The 15,795-nt window shown below is 40.0% G+C and overlaps 1 protein-coding gene across 1 annotated transcript in view; it reads left to right on the top strand.

Moving 5' to 3' along the window:
- The window catches only part of LOC115268005 (glucose dehydrogenase [FAD, quinone]), a 23,211-nt gene extending 7,421 nt beyond the window's left edge, over window positions 1–15,790 (top strand). Inside the window, exons 2-4 of the mRNA XM_029875892.2 lie at window positions 14,232–14,452; window positions 14,517–15,334; window positions 15,394–15,790. Of these exons, the coding sequence (XP_029731752.2) occupies window positions 14,232–14,452; window positions 14,517–15,334; window positions 15,394–15,609 (1,255 nt within the window). The 3' untranslated portion in view covers window positions 15,610–15,790. The remainder of the gene's footprint in view (window positions 1–14,231; window positions 14,453–14,516; window positions 15,335–15,393) is intronic.
- The last annotated feature ends 5 nt before the right edge of the window (window positions 15,791–15,795 follow it).

The raw sequence follows: 15,795 nt of genomic DNA, 5'->3' as shown, positions 1-15,795 counted from the left end.
GGAGGAATTCAGACCGACGGTTGGAAAGCTTTAGCGGCTGATGACGGAATACGGCCCACAACAAACGAAATCGCGAATCATCTACGTTCTGATTGATGGACAGAATTTCTCCGACATTATCGACACTAGAACTTATCGTGGTGCTTAACTCGGCTCTGACTACTACCTGGTGATGGTCAAACTACATCCAAATGTACGGTACCAGCGAACGCCATGATATAACCTAGAGTGACTGAATCAATCGCAACCGTAGATATGTCGTCTCAACATACGCACAGAATATCGAGGCGAGCTTGATGTTCCCATCTTGAGGACTACTGGTATATCATAAAAGCAGCCATGAAAGACGCAGTCGGGAGCACCATCATCGGTTACTTGGAACGAAGTTGACGGAACGAATGTTTCGACGAGGAGTGTTGAGAGATTTTGGAAGAAAGAGTTCATCGCAAATAGTAATGTTTTAGCATGGAACTCCGTAGAACATCGAACGATACAAACAGAAGTGGAAACAGCAGACCCACCTCTTTCGGGAGAGAAAAAAAAAAATCTCCGCTTGGAAGAAGTGGACTCTGAAGAAATGGATCTTCTATGCTGTTCTCAAGGAACATAGAAGTTCTACCAGAAGTTCATTGAACCCCGCAATGACTTCGTGTAATGAGCTGAAATATAGGACAGGATTTTGACGGACAGACGTGGAAACAGCACTTCGAAGAGCACCTGAATGGGGTGTAGAACGTGGACACCAAGGTAACGGATGATATGACTACGTCAGTTCAGTACTCCCGCCTAGAACGCGAAGGTCTATCAGTGAATGCGTCAAAAACGAAGTACATGCTGGTAGTTGAGACAGTAGAAGCCTTGACCACTAGCGTGCGCAGGGTTCTTGCTTAGGGGGGGCACTACAATGATGGTGAAATATATGATCATGGTGCAAAAGAGAATCATGGTATTACACGCAATATGAAAGAAAGGGTTTCAACATGCAGTGGTGCTAATATCGCCAAGTACAGGAGATGGATTCGGATGGTGATGATTTCAAAGCAATGCGAAAGTTCAATATGAAGTCATTATCTCGACTCTTATGAAAATTTATAAACGTATCACATACAATGGAAAAAATCGAGAAAATTATCAATTATACAAAAAAATGTCGTTGTGAAAGAATTTCAATATTGGACAATTAGTGATGTTAGAATCAGAAAAAACTGCACAGATTGAGTCAGGATTCGTAGATAGAAAATTTCGATCGGAATCCTTGCAATCTACAGAAATTCCACCACGGATACGTGCATGAATTCCTCCAGGAATTCGACCAAAAACTCTTCAAGAAATTCTTACAAGATGCCTTCATAGATTTTTTCCAGGAATTCCTCCACTGATTCCTTCAGAAAATCCTAAAGGAATTTCCCCCTGAACTCTTCCGGGAACTCAGCGAGGAGTTTATCCAGGTAATCCTCCAGTAATTTTTCCAGAACTTTTTTCAGGAAGTCTCATATATTTTTCCAGGAATTCTTCAAATAATTCATCCGGGAATTTCTCCAGCAAATACATCAAGAATTCTTCCAGAGATTCCTCCTGAAATTTCTTCTAGGAATGCCTGCCGGAATTCCCCCAAATATTTCCTTCACGGATTCCTCCAGGAAAACCTAAAGTAATATCTCACCGATGTCTTCCAGGAATTTCTGGAGAAATTCCTCCAAGGATTTTTCCATTAATTTCTCCAGAAAATTATCCAATCCATGAATTTCTTCAGAATATCCTTCTAAAACTCCTCCAGAAATTCTTCCAGGAATTACTCCAGAAAGTCCTCCAGTAATTTCTACAAGAATTTCTCCAGAGAATCCTAAAGAAATGTCTCTCAGAACTCTTCCAATAATTCATCCAGGGATTCCTCGAAGAATTTCTTCAGAAAATCCTCCACGGATTCCTCCAAGGATTTCTCCAACATTTTTTCCAAGAATTTCTTCAGGAATTTCTCAAGGGATTCATTATTGAATTTCTTCAGATGTTCCTCAAAAATCCTCCAGGGATTCATTAAAGAATTTCTTCAAAAACTCGTCAAAAAATTCCTTCAGCTATACCTTCAGACATTCCTCCAGAATGTCCCTAAAATGCTTCCAGAGATTTCTCCCGGGAATTCCTCCACGGATTCCTCCAGAAAATCATGAAGGAGTTTCTCTCGGAACACTTCCAGGAATTCCTCGAGGAATTTCTACAAGGAATCCTCCACGGATTCCTCCAGGAATTTTTTCAGGGTTACTCCAGGGATTCAAAAAATTCCTCCAGAAATCCCTTCAGAAATTCTTCGAGGTGATCACAAATTCCTCAAATAAATCCTCCAGTAAAAACTCCAAGAATTCCTCCACAGATTCCTCCTGAAATTTTGTCTAGGAAAAATATTTTAGGAATGTCTGCTAAATTCTTCCTCCACGGATTCCTCTAGGAAGTACTCCTCAGATTTCTCCAGAAAATCCTAAAGGAATTTCTCACGAAACTCTTCCAGGAATTCCTCGAGAAATTCCTCCATGGATTTCTCCAGAAAATTCTCAAGGAATTTCTTCAGGAATTCCACCTTCAGAATTTTTTTTCAGAAATTTCCCGAGAAAGAAGTCCGGAAAATCCTCCAGGAATTCCTCCAGAATATTATCTAGGATTTTTTGCCAGAATTCCTCCGGAGAATCCTAAAAGAATGTCTATCGGAACCCTTCCAAGAATTCCTCCAGAAATTCTTCGAGGAATTCCTCTAGGGAATGCTCCACGGATTCCTCCAGGAATTTCTGCAGGAATCCCTCCAGTGATTCTTAAATGAATTTCTTCTGAAATCTCTTAAAAATTCCACATGAAACTCCATCAGGTATTCGTTTATAAATTTTTCGAGGAGTTCCTGCAGATATTCCTCCAGAAATTCCTCCAAGATGCCTTCAGGGATTTCTTCCAGCAATTCCTTCATGGATTGCTCCAGACAATCCTAAAGGAGTTTCTCCCGGAACTCTTCCAGGAATTCCTCGAGAAATTTCTCCACGGAATCTTTCAGGAATTACTCCAGGATTTTTCCAGGAATTTCTTCAGAAATAACTGCAGGGATCCATCAATGAATTTATTTAAGAATTCTTCAAAATATTCCTCGAGAAATTCCTTCCGAAATTCAAATTCCTCCACAAAATTTATCCAGGAAACCTAATATATTTTTCCAAAAAATCCTCAAATAATTCCTCCAGTATATACCCCAACAATTCCTCCAGAGATTCCTCCTGAAATTTCTTCTAGGAAAAATGTTTTAGGAATGTCCTCCAGAATTCCTTCAATATTTCCTCCACGGATTCCTCCAGAAACTCCTGAAGGAATTTCTCGTGGAACTCTTCCAGGCAGTTTATTAAGAAATTCCTCCAAGGATTACTCCATGGATTCCTCCAGGGAATTCTTCAAGAAATTCTCAAGCAATTTCTTCAGGAATTCCTCCAGGGATTCATCCATAAATTTCTACAAAAAAAATCCTCAAAAAATCTTCAAAAATTCCTCCAAAAATTCCTCCAGTATTTTTTTAGAAATTTGTCGAGGAAAAAGTCCAAAAAATCCTCCAGAAAAATCTCCAGGGATTCATCCAGAAAATCGTCTAGGATTTTCTGCCAGAATTCCTCCAGAGAATCCTAAAGGAATGTCTCATGGAACTCTTCTGAGAATTCCTAAAGGGAATCCTTCACGGATTGCTCCAGGAATTTCTCCAGGATTTTTTCCTGGAATATCTTCATGAATTACTCCAGGCACTGGCGTAGCCACGGGGGGGGTTTTAGGGTTAAAACCCCCCCCCCAGAGCCAAAATTTCTGGAACAAATTCTCAGTATAAAGTGCTTTCTGACGAAACAAATTTTCGGCTGCGCCGCTATTTTCAAGCTAAGAATACTATTGTTCATTGCTCTTTACGAAATGTAAGTGTCAAACCAAAAAAGGTTTCATTGACCGTTGAAAACCCCTCCCAGAGACAATTTCTGGCTACGCCACTGACTCCAGGAATTCATTAATGAATATCTTCAGAAATTCCTCCTGAAATTCTTGCGGGAATTCCTTCATAAATTCATCGAGAAGTTCATTCACACATTCTTCCAGAAATTCATTCAGGAATCCTCATATATTTCTCCAGTATTTCCTCAAATAATTTCTCCAGAAATTTCTTCAGTAAATACTCAAGAATTCCTCCAATATTTCCTCCAGGGATTCCTCCAAGAATTGCTCCAAAGATTCTTCCACGGATTCCTCCAGGAAATTCCTCAAGGAATTTCTTCAGGAATTCCTTCAGGGATTCATCCATTAAATTCTTCAGAAATTGCTCAAAAATTTTTCCAGAAATTCCTCCTGGAATTCATCCGGGGATTTTTCCAGAAAATCCTCTATGAATTTCTGCCGGAATTCCTGCAGAGACTCCAAAAGGAATGTCTCCCAGAACTCTTTCAAGAATTCCTACAGGAATCCCACGAAAAACTTTGCGAGGAATTTTTCCTGGGAATCCTCCAGGAATTTCTCCATCTTTTTTTTTCAAGAATTCATTATTGATTTTCTTCAGAAATGGCTTAAACAAAAATCTCCAGAAATTCCTCCAGGATTTCCTTCAGAAATTCCTCGAAGAATTCCTTTAAACATTCCTCCAGAAATTTCTCAAGCAAGCCTCATATACTTTTCCAGAAATTCCTCTAATAATTCCTCCAGGAATTCCTCAAATAAATACGCCAGGACTTCCTCCAAGGATTCCCCCAAAAAATTCTAAAGGAATTTCTCCCGGAACTCTTCCAGGAATTTCTCCTGAAATCCCTCGAGAAATTCCTTCAGGGATTCCTCCATGAATTCTTCCAGGAAATTCTCAAGGAATTTCTTCAGGAGAGGATGAATCCGGTATTCTTTTTCAGAAATTTCTCAAAAATCCCTCCAGGATTTCTTCCAGGGATTTTTCCAGAAAATCCTCTAGGAATTTCTGCCAGAATTCCTTTAGAGAATCCTGAAGGAATGTCTCCCGTAACACTTCCAAGAACTCCTCCAGAGATACCTCCACATATTCTTCCACGAAATTCTCCAGGAATTCCTTCAGAAATTCCTCCATGGATTCTTCCAGGAATTTCTCCAAGGATTCCTCCGGAAATTTCTCCACGGATTCCTCCAGATAATCTTGAAACAATTTCTCACGGCACTTTTCTAGAAATTCTTCCAGGGATACCTCCATGGAAATCCTCCAGAAATACCTCCAGGAATTCCTCCAGAAAATTCTCTAGGATTTTTTGCCAGTTCCTTCAATATTTTCTTTAAGGATTCTTACAGAAATTCCTTCACGGATTCGTCCAGAAAATCTTAAGGAATTTCTTCTGGAACTTTTCCGGGAATTCCTTGAGGAATTCCTCCAGGAGTTCCCCCATGGATTCCTCCAGAATTTATCCAGGAATTTTTTCGGGAATTCCTCCTGGGATCCTTCAGAAAATCCTCGATAAGTTCCTTCAGGAAGCCAAAAATATTTGTCCAGAAATTCCTTTAAAAATTCCTCCAGGAATGCTTGTGGTTATTCCTCCATGAATTTATAAAAAAAAAAATGTTCAAGAATTTCTCCAGAAATACCTCTCGGAATGCAAACAGGGATTTCTCCAGGAATTTCTCCGGAATTCCTCCAGCAAGCCTTAAATATTTCTCCAAAAAATACATCTAAGAATTCCTGCGTGAATTACTTTAGGAATTCCTCCAAAAATTTCTTCTGAAATACTTTTAAGAATTTCTACAGGGATTTCTCCAGAAATTTCTGCAGGGATTCCTTCTCGAATTTCTCCAGAAAATTCTAAAGAAATTTGTTCCAGAACTCTTCCGGGAAATACTCCGGTTATTCATCGAGAAATTCCTCTAGGAAATTCCTCTGGAATTTCTCCAGGAATATCTTCAGAAGTTTCTCCTGGGATAACTCCTGGAATTCCTATCGATATGCCTTCAAAAAATCCTCTACGAATTTTTCTAGAGATTCCTCCACGAATTTCTCCAGAAAATTAAAAAAAAATCTGCTGGAACTCTTCCAGCAATTCCTCTCGAAATTTCTCAAAAAATTTCTCCAGGGATTCCTCCATGGATTTCTCTAGGATTTTTCCAGGATTTTTTTCAGTTATTTCGTCAGTAATTCCTCAAAAATCTCTCCAGAAATTCATCCAGGAATTCTTTCAGAAATTCCTTGAGGAGTTCCTTCAATCATTCCTCCAGGAATCAGAATTTTTTTTACAGAAATTCCACAAATAATTCATCCAGGAATTTCTCAATAGAACCTTCAGAAATTCCTCCAGGGAATAATCCTGGGCTGCAAAACGGTGAGTCGATAAGGAGAGCGTTCCTCGGGGGATTCCTCCAGGGATACTTCAGAAATTTCTCTAGGATATCTTCAGAGATTTCTCTCGAAATTTCTCCAGGGATATATCCGGAAATTCCTTCAGGAATTCCTCCTAGGATTACAGCAGGGATTTCAACCAGGAATTTACCAAAGCTTTCTGCAGGATTTCCAAAGATTCCTTGAGGAATGTCTCCAGGGATTCCTCCAAGTATTCGTCCAAAAATCCTCCAGAAATTCATTCTGGAATGCCTCCACGGGTTGTTCCAGAAATTCCCTCAAGAAGTCTTCCTGAAATTTCTCCAGAAATTCGTCCAGGATTTTTTCCTGAAATTCGTCCAGGAATTTCTTCACGGATTCCTCCAGATACTATTCCAATGATTCTTTCAAGAATGACTCCAGGGATTCCTCCAGGTATTCCTCCTAGAATTCCTCTTGGAATTTTTCCACGAATTCTACCAAGGATTTTTCTCATGATTCCTCTAGAGATTTCTCCGAGAATACTTTCAGGGATTCATCAATGAGCTACTCAAGGATTTTTTCTAGAAACTCCTCCAAATGTCCCTTAAGAAATTTCTTCAGGAATTCCTCCAGAAATTCCTCCAGGCATTATTCAACAATTTCCTCCAGAAATTTCTACACGGAAAACTCCAGGCATTCTGCCAAGGATTCTATCAGAGATGCCTCCAGGGATTGCTCCAGAAACTTTTGCAGGGATTCCACCAGGGATTCTTCCTTGAATTTATTCCAGGGATTCCTCCAGAGTTTACTACAGGAATTCCTCCAAGGGTTCGTCAATAAACTCCACCTGGTTTTACTCCTGAAATTTCTCAACAACTCGTTTGATGCATTAAGACTGCGTAGCCGTTAAATCCGATTCGCACAGAATATAGTCGTTTGCCCCATAATTTCTCGAAATATTTTTCCAGAAATTCCTCCATGAATTCTTTCAGGATTTCCTCTACAGATTACTCCAGGAATTTTTCTACGGATTCCTCCGAGAATTCCTCCACGGATTCCTCCGAGAATTCCTTTAGGAATGCCTCCAGGGTTTGCTCATGAAATTCTTCCTGGGAATCTCTTTAAACATTTCTCCAGCAATTCCCTTAATAGTTCCTCCTGAAAATTCTACATGAATTTCTTTCAAGCCCTCCTTTAGTAATGCCTCCAGAGAATCCTCCTTTAGGGATTCATCCTGAAATTTCTCCAGGGATTTCTCCTGGAATTCCTCGAAGTGGTAGAGTGATCCTCAAAATGATCCACGGAGTGCTATTTTGATACGCGAATTAAAAAAATGGTTTAAAATTCAATTTTGGCGTATAAGATGTCTGGATGATACAATGATCAGCTTGATGAGCACCAAAAAGATGCATGGCATTTTAAAAAGGTGTGTGTTGTGAGTATGCTACATTATGCACCTTAATGATCAAGGGAACGTCAAGATAGTGCATTCGTGGCAAGTAATTGCAATTTGATACATAGAATGCTTAGTTGAAGCAGGTGATTTGGAGATGGTGTTTAAATTTTTGCTGCATAAAAATCAAATTGCGTGCGGCAATAAAGGTGCATGATTTCACCGTGGTGTAAAGAAGCATGGTATTCAAAGATGGTGCATGATAACAGTTGAGTTGACATGGATCATGGTACATGAAATAGTGTACTGCATTAGTTGCCACCGTTATTCAAAGATTATCATCATGTTGCATGGTTAGGTGCACAAATTGCAAAAATGGTGCATAGAATACCAAGAAAAGATATTTTATGTGATGCTCACACCCAAATGTTACATCCGACGCCTAGATATTAAAATAAATGCTGAAATGGTGCATGAAACTTCATGATGGTCACTATCAGTATGATGCATTAGGTTCCTAGTTCATTGAAAGACAGTGCATTAGATCAGCATAATGCGTAGATACCTAGATGATTCTGTGGACGCTTTGAAGAAGGTGCATGATGTCAGCGTGCTGTATTAATGGTCACCGTTATTCAGAGATAATCGACATTATTTATGGCTAGGTGCACGAATTGAGAAAATGGTGCTTGGAATTCACTGTACGAATTCGCCATGGAATACAGTTTTGAAACACGAAATGCCAAAATGGTGCACGTTATCCAAATATGGCGCTGACATTACTAATTAGTTAAAAGATGGTGCGTGAGATCAGCATGGATGCCTAGATGGTTCTGAGAACATCATGGTTGTTCATGGGATACTAAGAAATTGTATGTGTCAGTGGTGCATTAGTTGCCACCATGATTCAGTGAATCTCAACATTCCGCGGTTAGATCCAGGAATTGCAAAAATGGTGCTTATAATTTAATATGCTGCGGAAGTCAACATAGCTCAGGTATATGAAGTACAATTTGATGTACGGTATGCCAAAATGGAGCCTATAAAATTCAAATGTAAATAAAATGCTTAGACGCGTGAGATGGTGCTTAGATGTTTTTGTGAACATCTTTGTGGTGCACAAGCTGCATGATGCATGATGCATGGTGCATTACTATCACCATGATTATATTATACTTAACATGTTCCATATGGAGGTGCACAAATTGCAAAAATGGTGCAGACAACTCAATGTAGCTCAGAAATCAACATGGTCCTGGTACATGGAATGTTATTTTGTATTCGAAATGCCAAAATGGTGCATGGGATTCATATGTGAACCACATCATAATGGTGCATAAGATGCCTAGCTGATATAGTGAATGCCAAAATAGTGCATGGAAAGGTTTGAAGAAGGTGCACTGCCGTGAATCGCAAGTCAGTCCCATCTGCATTTTGGGCAAAAATGAGTTAATGGCCGTTTTCGATCTTTCGGCTGCATGAATAAAAATATATAGTTTGTTCAGTAAAATTGAAAAACAACACCAAGTCAGATTGTCCCATAATGAAATGTAATCGCAAGTCGGTCCCATTACGAACTAGTGTACCCTCCAGTACTAAACCTAACATTGTTTTAGCTAGTTTTATATTTTTCACTGTTACGTTTTCATGTTTGAAGCAATGTGTGAAAGTTTCATGATGATCACAGAAGTTTTCAATTCATGGCGATTTTTTAGAGTTTCACATAGAAATCGAATTTGAAAACTTCAGAGGCCATTTTCTCAATGCCTACTTTTTACATATGGGACTGACTTGCGATTCACGGCAGCTGCATGATAATAGAAATACACTAGAACTCTAATGGCGTTGTAGTCACTTTTCCTGTTTAATTAAATTTATAACTTTAATTGTAATAATTGATTGTTTTTAGCTGTCCAGCTGATAGAGGATCGTTTGTTTTGGTAAATAAAATTTATTTGACACTTCTAGTACCGCTACTGACGCTGTAAGGGCGTGGCAAACTAGATGTTAGTCACACGAATAGTCGCGACATTGGACTTCTGTGGCTAGTTATTCTACTTGCATGATACAAGTGTTCTGCATTGGTCGTCACCGTTATTAAGTGATTATCAACATGTTGCATGGTTAGGTGCACGAATTGCAAAAATGGTGCATAGAAAACAGAAAAAAATATTTTAATTGATGCTCACACCATAATGATGCATTAGATGCCTAGATGATATGATAAACGCTGAAATGGTGCTTGAAAAGCTTTGATGGTGCATAGCAGTATGATGCATTAGATACCTAATTGATTAAAAGACATTGCATGAGATCAGCGTGATATTTTTTTTTTTATTCTTTTTTTTTATTTTTTTATTTTTTTTTTATTTATTGATTTATTCCAACTGACCTATATGGTCTTATTGAAAACTTATACACTAAAAAAAAACTCTTAAAACTAACTGATAATAAGGCACAACTAGCATTTGAACAAACATCATTCGACAACAACAAAAAATAAAGGCAATACAAAAAGCACATAACATCAATCTCAATCACATTACAATCAGTTCACAGCAAAATATCAGTTCAAAGTTCAATATAGTCGCGAGTTTTATATACGGTTAGGTTTCCAAGTAACTATACGATTTTCGAATTCTCTATATTTAACATTTTTCGGCCAAGTAGAAGGTTGCATAGCAAGACTTTTGAATTCATTTGGTATAACAACTCTGAATGAAACGAAATCAATCACATTATTGGCCGATTTGTTTGATATAAGCTTCTTCACCCTAACATTTCTAGAATCAGTCAAACTCAAACTCTCACAAACAAGTCGTTCGATATCTCTTTCAGTGGTGTGGCATTCGATATTTGTTATAAACAGAGAAAACGTATCGTTGCAGTCTGTTAAATCTATTGGAACAGTAGAAGAATTTCCACTCACAAATGCATCGGTATGTATCTCTTTAGTACCATCGAGGAGATGAGTGCAATCTATCGGTGATAAATCAGGAGTTGAGTGTTGCTTCCCAGTAGTATCGATGCCATTAGATTTGCGTTCTGATGCCATTGTAGCGAGTGTTTCAATTATACCGGAAACCTTTGTTTTCAAATCGGCGATTTCAGCCTCACACGTAGTCGGATGAGAGCAGCACACATCATTTGTTTTGCTCTCGTTTGCGTCACGGGTTGTGCAGAAATCCAGCAAGCATTTGTCGCACATCCAAAGAACGTTTTTGGAAAATAAGGCATCCATCGTTGCTTCCGTTATTCCCACACAAGCAGCGTGATAGCGTTTAGCACACCTTCCTTCACATACGGTGTAGCGGTCGCATTTTCGGTCGATAGTGTTGAGACATTCATTGCACTGCATTACGGCGATATGATCTCTCGAACCGTGAGAGAAGCTTGTAATGGCCGGTTTTAGTCTTGTAAACAGCGGTTTGGTCACAAAATTTGTCACAGATATTTGTATCGCACAACGCTTGATACTTGCTGAAAGTTATACAGCAACACGATATAGCGTAACTATTTACGTTCTATTGTTTATGACGGTTTTTGCTGATCGACAAACAAACAAATTTTCGATAAAAATAGAGGAACTATACTAAACAGCGACTTCACATAGGCTAGCACTCAGCACTCAGCTTAGGTATGCTTAGATACCTAGATGATTCTGTGGTCATTATGATGGTGCATTGAAAGCTTTGAAAAAGGTGCATGGTGTTAGTGTACTGTTTTAGTCGTCGCCGTTATTAAGTGATACTCGACATTTTACATGGCTAGGTGCACGAATGGCAAAAAAAGGTGCTTGGAATTCAATGTGGTGCTGAAGTCACCATGGTTTATGTGCATGGAATACAGTTTTGGAATACAAAATGCCAAAATGGTGCATGTTATTTGAATGTGGTGCTGACATCACTAATTAGTTGAAAGATGGTGCGTTAGATCAGCATGGATGCCAAGATGATTCTGTGAACTTTATGGGTGTACATGGAATACTAAGAATTTGCATGTGGTGCAATAGTTGCAACCACGATTCAGTGATTCTCAACATTGCATGGGTAGATGCAAGGTGCAAGAATTGCAAAATGGTGCATAGAATTTAATGTGGTACGGAAGCCAACATGGATTAGGTACATGGAATACAATTTGGTGTACGATATGGAACTTGAAAAAGCAGCATGGTGTCAGTATACTGCATTTGACGGCAATATAATTCAATTAATCTCAATATGGTGCATGAGATGCTGTTAACCCTCGAATAGTTGCATCTTTCGACGTTCGCACCATATTTCTTAGGTATATATTTTTTTCATAGAAGGGGGGGGCAAGTGCCCCCCCTTGCCCCCCCCCCTGTGCACGCTAGTGGCCTTGACTGAGGTGTTATGATAGACACGGTTCTCCGACGTGGTGGTGAAGTTTGTCGATCGCGATTCCTTGCTAACGGCTGACAACATTGTGAGACGTTTCATCAGTAGAAGTCGTGCTTAAATACTACGTATATCATGTTCGAGCGATGAGTTCTAATGACGATCTTTGGTGGCGTACAGGAGAACGGTGAAATTTGGCGAAGGATGGACCAGGAGGTCACTGTTTTCCACCAGTTTTTGGTTTCGACTATGATAGAATGTAACTTGAAAACGCTTTGACAAAATTCAAATACTGCTAGTCCGACGTTTCGGTCACATTACCGGATTCCGTGAACTGGAGACATACCGAACTACCAGCACCCACTTAACAGCTATAAGAGTCAGTAGGAGATCTCTGACAGAGTTATAATTCGAGACAGCGAAGGACGTTTTGTTGTGATGCTCCTCTTCAAAAGAAATAAATTTCAAAAGAAATAATTATAATTAGCCTGCTGGGTAAATCATGAACAGTGGCGGTCCGCCGTTTTCTGGAGTTGAAACGACGTCTCGCTTCGATACCTGCGCTGGAAGAGGAGTACTAGAAGTTTATCCATGAATATGAGGAACTGGGCACGAATGGAAATGGGGTTCCAAATCACATTGTGATTTGTCCAAAACTGACCAAAGCCGGAATAATACGGTGGGCAGGGTATGTTGCATGCATGCCGGACAGCAACCTGTGGAAAATGTGTTCGCAATAAATACGTGTTTTTACCTAAACGTTTATTTTATGCTCAAACGCCAACAGGCATAACGGAGCCGAATTCAGTTGAAACAATTTTACAATTTCATATTTTTGCCTTATTTTCTTTGTTGGTTTTGGAGAACCGTAAAACTCGCGCTTTTATTGAGGTTATAGGAAACAATAATATTTGAGGAAAGGATAGGATGATGGTGGACACTTGGTAGCATGGTGTGGCGTATTGCTCCTTGCTCTTGACCAAATGTAGAGTGAACAAACGGAAACCTGTATCGATACAAACAAACGATTTTCGAGGGCACACGAAGTGGACAAGTGGTCCAAAAAGTCTGGGGTATCGAATGAAGTGGCTTTTTCCATTCGTTTCTTGTTCAAGCGATGACTATGGACATACGTTTATACATGAGATGTATATGTAGAGAAGAGAATAAAGAATAGATAGAATGATACAAAGTAGGAGGAAAGGGACGAACCAAAGATTGAACCCACGACCTTCTGAATATGAATGCATATTGTAGCCACTAGACCACTCGTATAGAGCTCGTCAAGTGTCATTTATACGATAATTTGAAATAAACTTCAAATGATTATAAGTGAAATATAAGGTATTTCTGTACGGTTGTTGTGTGCAATATTAAGATAAGATAACAGAGTTTCTTACTGAATCAGTAGTAAAGGCAATTAGCACTATTTTTAAAATCAAATCTAATTGCAAGTTTGGAAAATCACATATCGTATAATTTCAAAATCGGTTAACGATATCGTTCGGTTCTAAAAATATTTTGATTTCAAGCAAGAGATGTTGAAGAGATACTTTGACCCGAGGGTCATTCGTTGTATAAAGCTTCTGGACAACTCGAACTCCACGCTTTGCCATCTAAAAGCTGTGCCAACTCGGCATTTTCGATTTTGTCTGAACCCGAAGTATTTTTTTTTTTGATGATCCCCATTCTCTAACAATGGTTAATGACTAATGGCCACGCCTGCAATCCTTATTAGTCGACGCTCAAAACTAATTAAAACAAACCAAAACACCAAATTAAATCCGCGACATACAGAGCAGAAAAGCACTACGCCTTCAATAGCTCACGACGGCGATGCTTTACAGCGGTGCTAAACCTCAAGCTGTGTTGATGGCAGCTTAGCATAAAAATCACATCAATGTACCTTTTTTTTTTGCAAAAAATCATCGTCTTGCCTCGCTGCTATTTTGCACAGTATTGGCAATGGAAGAGTGCTCTCAATTTGCTTCCATTCCAAATGTCGATTCAATGTAAATTTCACGGTTTAGTGGTTTACGTTTGTGCAAAATGTGATAGAGACTCAACCTTGGCTCTAATTTCCTGTACAATAACTGTTACGAAATGTGCCAGACTGACGCACCGCGCGACATTTGACGGATTAATTAATTTAAGTCGTATTTTTTCTTCTCTTCTCCAGGTCTGAGATTGCGGATGCAGTCGTGAAAGGTGCCCAACAGGCAGGCTATCGCTACTTGGACTACAATGCGGGGGACTTGATTGGGGTGTCATACCTGCAAGCGCATACACGCAAGGGTCATCGTGCTACAGCTGGAAATTCTTATCTGAAGGACATAATTCACCGGCCGAATCTTCACATTCTGACTCGGTCGTGGGTCACCAAGGTTCTTATGGATACCAGTAGGTGATGGTGTTGTTTGTGGAAGGGACTCGTGATATTGAGGGTTTGCGTTTGTGATTTTAGGAACCAAACAGGCGACGGGTGTTCGATTTGTGAATGGCAAGCGTAGCTACACAGTTTACGCTACTAAAGAGGTGATTTTGTCGGCTGGGGCATTCGAGAGTGCAAAGCTGCTGATGCTGTCAGGTGTAGGTCCGGCAAAGCATCTACAAAAGCATGACATCAAGGTGGTGCAGAACTTGCCAGTTGGCAAACAGGTGACCGAGCATGGAGGCGTTTTTGGACCAGTGTTCATAGTTCATAACGATCCTGATGGGCTTCATAGCTTGGAACAGCTGGCGTCGATTGGCGAAATTTCGAAATTTAGGGAAGGACGAGGACCAATGACATCGAATTCTGTAGAGACCTTGATGTACATAAAGTCACCTGTTGCCGAGGATCCCGATCCCGAGTTGCCGGACGTGGAGATCATGCAGGCTTTCATAACGTTTGGTTTCGATTCATCTCCGTCTACCAAATTTGCATACCAGCTGAGCGATGAGGTGGACGAAGCATATTTCAGGCCACTTAACAATATGAGGGCGTTCATGTACCTGCCAATGCTGCTGAGAGCCCGTGCCAAGGGAAAACTTCGTTTGAAATCAACGAATCCTTTCCACCATCCGGACTTCAAATATCAGTATTTCGAGGACGAGCGAGACGTTGATGCGTTAGTGTATGGCATTTTGCATGCAATAAACGTGACTTCACAGCCCGCCTTCAAACACTTGGGTGTGGAATTGTATGCGAAGAAGGTTCCAGGGTGTGTACATTTGAAATTCAACACGTGGGACTACTGGCGGTGTCATGTGCGAACCTTAACCGCTACCTTCCAACATCAGGTGAATCATTTAAAATGCTGTTATTCAATGTTCTCTTTAATGAAATCTCTAAATTTCAGGTGGCTACGTGCAAAATGGGACCTGCCAGTGATCCAGAGGCTGTGGTGGATCATCGTCTGAGGGTACACGGCATTAAAAGGCTTCGGGTGGCTGATGTGGGAATTATTCCCACTTCGCCTACTGGCCATACTAGCGCGCACAGTTTTGTGATAGGTGAGAAGGCAGCCGACATGATAAAGGAGGACAATGGGGATTATGGGCATAAGTCGTTGTAGGCTTAGTGTTCGAGTAGGTTTAGAAGTAACTAGCGTAGCGGCCATCGAAGACAGTAAACATAACTGCCAAAAGAAGGAATGTTTTATTGCTAAGTCTTCTTGTGAAATAGCCCATGAAATGAGTGACATTGGCCGAAGGCAAGCGATGGCGAATGTATAACGAGTGTGTGTACCCCTCATTAGCTA

This window comes from Aedes albopictus, chromosome 3, assembly GCF_035046485.1.
Source record: "Aedes albopictus strain Foshan chromosome 3, AalbF5, whole genome shotgun sequence".
In the NCBI taxonomy this organism is placed as follows: Eukaryota; Metazoa; Arthropoda; class Insecta; order Diptera; family Culicidae; genus Aedes; species Aedes albopictus.
This window is presented reverse-complemented; position numbering and strand designations above follow the sequence as displayed.